This window comes from Perkinsus marinus (genome assembly GCF_000006405.1).
Source record: "Perkinsus marinus ATCC 50983 genomic scaffold scf_1104296945236, whole genome shotgun sequence".
Taxonomy (NCBI): domain Eukaryota; phylum Perkinsozoa; order Perkinsida; family Perkinsidae; genus Perkinsus; species Perkinsus marinus.
The window spans coordinates 184,252-189,227 of record NW_003211193.1 but is presented as its reverse complement, the minus strand read 5'-3'; the positions used below and the strand labels follow the sequence as shown (position 1 = coordinate 189,227).

General features: G+C 44.1%; 2 protein-coding genes across 3 annotated transcripts in view; both read right to left on the bottom strand.

Annotated features, from left to right (window-relative positions):
* The window catches only part of Pmar_PMAR002323 (conserved hypothetical protein), a gene marked incomplete at both ends in the record, with an annotated part of 3,577 nt that extends 559 nt beyond the window's left edge, over positions 1–3,018 (bottom strand). Inside the window, 8 exons of the mRNA XM_002779880.1 lie at positions 129–212; positions 942–1,037; positions 1,221–1,315; positions 1,361–1,477; positions 2,149–2,255; positions 2,310–2,377; positions 2,423–2,532; positions 3,015–3,018. Of these exons, the coding sequence (XP_002779926.1) occupies positions 129–212; positions 942–1,037; positions 1,221–1,315; positions 1,361–1,477; positions 2,149–2,255; positions 2,310–2,377; positions 2,423–2,532; positions 3,015–3,018 (681 nt within the window). The remainder of the gene's footprint in view (positions 1–128; positions 213–941; positions 1,038–1,220; positions 1,316–1,360; positions 1,478–2,148; positions 2,256–2,309; positions 2,378–2,422; positions 2,533–3,014) is intronic.
* A 580-nt stretch (positions 3,019–3,598) lies between these two features.
* The window catches only part of Pmar_PMAR002322 (hypothetical protein), a gene marked incomplete at its 5' end in the record, with an annotated part of 7,585 nt that continues 6,207 nt past the window's right edge, over positions 3,599–4,976 (bottom strand). The window contains 5 exons of one of the 2 annotated variants that reach the window (XM_002779878.1): positions 3,599–3,827; positions 4,181–4,311; positions 4,364–4,470; positions 4,672–4,801; positions 4,850–4,976. In XM_002779878.1, coding sequence (XP_002779924.1) covers positions 3,693–3,827; positions 4,181–4,311; positions 4,364–4,470; positions 4,672–4,801; positions 4,850–4,976 — 630 coding nt within the window. In that variant the 3' untranslated portion in view covers positions 3,599–3,692. Of the gene's footprint in view, positions 4,312–4,363; positions 4,471–4,671; positions 4,802–4,849 lie in introns of both variants that reach the window. The other variant, XM_002779879.1, reaches the window with a different exon arrangement.

Below are 4,976 nucleotides of genomic sequence, written 5' to 3'. Positions count from 1 at the left end.
GAAGTCAAATAATATTTGACTTCGTTGATGAATTATGAGCTGCACATCATGTATGCTAAGAATATGTGGACCCCCGAGCTCAGCTGAGGAGAGCGAATATATATTCCAACACTGTTTATGCTACTTACCGCAGCTTGCCTCACTACACACTGCATACCACTAGCATCACACGCCGAGTCTGCTACACCAAATCTCAAGTCCCATACACGAACCTGAGCATAGTGGAACATAGTGATAATGCACATCATGAAACGCTTCGCTCCGCTGTGTCCGAGACGAGACTATTCCAGCATGAAATTTAGGGCTTTTCAAACGTCATTCCCGCGTGTTGCGTCCAATGCCGACCAACCATACCACATTTCGGGATTCTGCTCCAGGCCTCAGTGATGAGAGATAATAAGAATCATGGCAAATTCAGTACAAGTAGAAACACTCCTGTTATGATGTAATATCATACTACTGACCAGTGCCCTTGTCTGTTCTCGATCTCCTAATTTATTATTAATATTTATATATATTCTTTATTATTGGTATGATATCGTTATTAGTGATTAAAACATGGTTATTATTATACGATATCCTATAACAAATAATAATTAATACACACAAGTAAATATATAAATCTACAGGTTATCGTATAATGGTATAAATGATATATATTACTATATAATGATATTGATATGGGTGTTATATATATGTTTATGATTATTGAGTTTAGCTTGTTGTGGGGCACTGGGCAAACCGGTGACCGTCGGTCTCTACTCAAGGAGTAATCACGTGGCGACTAAGGGCCCATGGACCCTCCCGGGAAGAGAGTCCATGCCCAATTCGCCCACCCCTATGTACGGCGCTGATTCCAGATCTAGAATCTATAACTCCGTGATTCCGTAGTTACTCTATAGAATCAGCCTGTACAGCCCGGCAAAAGCATCCCAATTTACGTTTTCATCGTAGCTGCCAGTGAGTATCCTTCGCCCGTGCTGTACGAACAAATATGCTGTGATTCCAGCCTCATGCTCCCTCCGATCCGATAGCACCTAATCACGGCAGGAATTGACGAAGGTGTGGTATGATGAACTACACCCGAAAATAATATTACTTCAAGTTCGATCTATACCGAAAAAGCAGAATTCAGCCAAGATTGATAGTAACTCTCTATGTAGAAAATTAGACTTGTTTTTCGAGACTAACACCAAGCGATCCGAACCCTATTCCCTCACCGGCCCGTCAGTAGCTGGTGTTCTCACATCCCACAGTTTCATACGACGATCATCACCGCCAGTGGCCAGCAGCGTCCCATCAGGTGACAGACAACCTAATGCAGAGAAACTACTACAAGGCATGCCCAGGTGAAGCCTACATGTCCATGACTCCATCTTGGCATCATGTGCTTGCCAGCACTGCACTACTTCCCCTTTCGAGCCGTCTACTAGTGCTACCTGACCTCCTGTCGCTATTGATGCTACTCTACGACCGCCTACACAGGGAAATTCGGATGGGAAGACATGACGAGATGTACCAATGCTTTTCTCACGAAATACAGTACGCGTCATCTAAAGCTCGACTATACGTGTGCAGAGGTAACTTATTCTACAGAGCGATTATCAAGCTAAAATTTTGAATATAAGCCCCTCTTATATAACTATATTGCATGGAACCTGTCCGCAATCGATTTTCGGAAAAATTCTCATGGCACTTTTTTGGTATTGAACCTGCGCCCTCCGAAGTTAACCCAATCTACAACTATTGACCAACAGGACACAAGTATGTATGACATGTATTGACATCAGTATGACATAAAAACAGATAGAGAAAGTTCCTAAATTCACATATACTGCCTCACACAATTCACGACTCGCCACTTGATCGTTCAGTCCGATATTTAATTTCAACGAGTGACGTACCACACCTCTGCCTACCACTCGTTAATATCAATTTGTATACGAGACTTCATTACCACACAAAAACTCTCATCCGACGATCTACGACACGAAAACAGATTAGAAAATTCTACAAGTTTATAATAATTACAGCCACATAGGATCATTACGGCGAGCATTCACTTCAAAATGTAAATTAAGGAAGTACATGCTCATCAGTATAACCTCATTACCGCTGTTCGGGACAGTAAGCTCACACGCGTCCTACCTTGAGTGACGTCCAAGCCAATGGCCACCCCCTTAGCGCCCTCGCCAGTAAACATGGGAATCGTCGAACTGCACTCGACCATCTTACCATCCTCCGATACGGTAAAACTGATTCCACACAGACCACAATAATTTGCACGCATGCACAAGTAAGATTCTCACAATTGGATCCCGCCTTCGGCCGTACACGCCGCTAAAGACTTCGAACCAATCCACCGCACATCGAGTATCTTAGGTTGAATCATAAAAGATACGAATGAGGTCCACTAACATACCCCCGTGCAGTCTGTGCCAGTGATCTCCGATAAAACCGAACCATTGGTGGAGTCCAAAATCATCAGCCCACCCTCTCGAAGACCAGTGGCCTCGTCATACTCATACATACCTACAACAACAACAACAACAACGACAACAACAACAACAACAACAACAACAACAACAACAACAACAACAGCAACAACAACAACAACAACAACAACAACAACAACAACAACAACAAAGACGTAATAGGAGTTTTCATAACAAAAATCTCAAATGCTTCTCCCAGACGAGTAAAATTCATACTACCAGAAAACAGCTGCGAGGATCGAACAGACCATATAGGGCATTTCTCAGAATACAACCCGCGAACTTCTATGATTCGACTAAGGCGAGAACCGACATGAAAATATTGCCATTCTGAATTGTCTACCCATTACAACAGCTTCGTATCATAAACGCTACCTCCCCCCCATTATACTACCAACAGCAAGCCGTTCTTGATGAACCAAGTCTGCCTCTACTACATCAGGATGGAACGGTGCCGTTCGCTTCCACACTATAGGAGGACGATTGGACATTTGAGCTGCAATACTACAGAGGCACTACCCATTTTAAAGTAAAGTAAATGGTAATGACCATCGAACCCAACATCTCAGCGAGAAGCTCATACAGTGGCGACCTCCCAAAGGAGTTTCCTCAAAAAGCAACCTGTCGTTGAGTCTATAGCACCACTATTGCAATATATGTTCACTTTCATCAGCTGAGCTCAGGCGTTTCCTTAAAAATTATAGTACTCAACATACGAATAGGGGTAGAAGTATACAGAAATCAACAACAGCTTCCCAAATTCTCCTCAAACACCAACACATGTAGTTGACCATGTGCGTATTTCCCCCCACACTGCAGTCTAGGAAGACGTTCATGATGAACGATCAGCGAGCGACTTCTATCCCTGAGCATCTCTACCATGCTCTTGCCATAGACAACTGCTTCTGGCTTAGAATACTTTGCGATCTTCAATAGGAAAGGTTATTATTTCACAAACTCCAGGTAGTGTTATACTAGTTGTCCACTTCCCATTCATTGCATTATGCAATGAATGCTTACTTCCGAGCTCAGCTGAGGAAAGGAAACCTATATTTCACCACTGCCTACAGCGACTGTTACTGGAACACAATTTCCCATAGGAGTGGTAGTACTAGAAGTAATATACCCTACAGTAGTATAACACCTCATAGAAACAGGATGACGTTGTTGTGATGGTAACAGTAGTAGTAGAATCGCTCAAAGCTGTTGGTCGAACATTTCCAGTAGACCCACACATGGCATTATCTTCTGCTCAGTAAGGACCTCAGACCCGATGGTGGTGCTCAGATGATTCAATGCCTTCACTAACTCATCACTCGGATTCGCAAACACCTAGAAAAATCAAACCACATACACAGAATACACTACATGCAAAAATAACATTTTGCATGAGGTCCGCAAATGACCGTCGACTTTATCATTCTCTCACCACACATTTTTCGAACCTTATCAACACTACTAAAACTTGGATGTTGGTAGGCATGAAATCTTAAGCTCTACGCATATGCATTAGAAGCTTCTAATCATCGAAGCACTAGTATAGTTTCTGATTGTAATTTTGCTTTTGCAGTAAGAGGCTACTCAAAGAGGCGTACAAAAAAGACATCATATCTTTGTACAGTCTACAACGCCCAGTAACATCCTTGCTACTACAACACTATAAGAGCACCATAGGAGGACACTACCTTCTGGTTAGTAGCAGTGAGAGCATCCAACACGCTAGCCACCAAAGAGCCCAGCCTCGAGCCGTCCCAACTGCCCATCAGCTTGGCGAGGTAATTCACTATCTTCGCGCACTCCTCCTCCGTACGATTACCTAACAGGAAAAATACCTAACCCAGGGATCGAACCCGCGACCTATCGATTACGTGTAGCGCCCGTTAACGCGCCTCGCTGTCGAAGCTCGTCCAACACCGATGCTCCCATAACACTCGGTGTGCTACCCTCCACCACAGCATCCAACAACTTGGGATATCTGAACAATGAGAGTCAACCTGATTCTGTGAAGCGGCAATCCGGAACGGAAAAACTTTAACCATTTCATATTGTAAACACATGCATAAAAACCAAAATCCCGTCTATGCTTCGCTCCGCCCTCAAAACCCTCTTGAAAATCATAGGATCATTCATACACGTCTATGATCGCCCGCTTTATACCCAGTCCCATTGTTATTACTCGAATCGCCTCAATAGGACCTCCAAATGAGAGTGTCTCACTTTAGCTGTTTGTGTGAAGTACTGTACACCACCTGACGGGGACACCCCGACCGACCCCACTGCTCGCATTGGTCGTAGTAGACTCGAACCTAAGGAAAGAAAGTACCTTCACACAGACATTACAACTCCCCTACTACCCTCAGCAGCATCATCAACCTCCCCGTCCCGAGGCCTCCTGCGACGCGAGATGAGAGATCCGTCATCGAGGCACACAACCATAGACAGGCCCTGCCCACCCGACCATGCGATATCAGTGATACCATG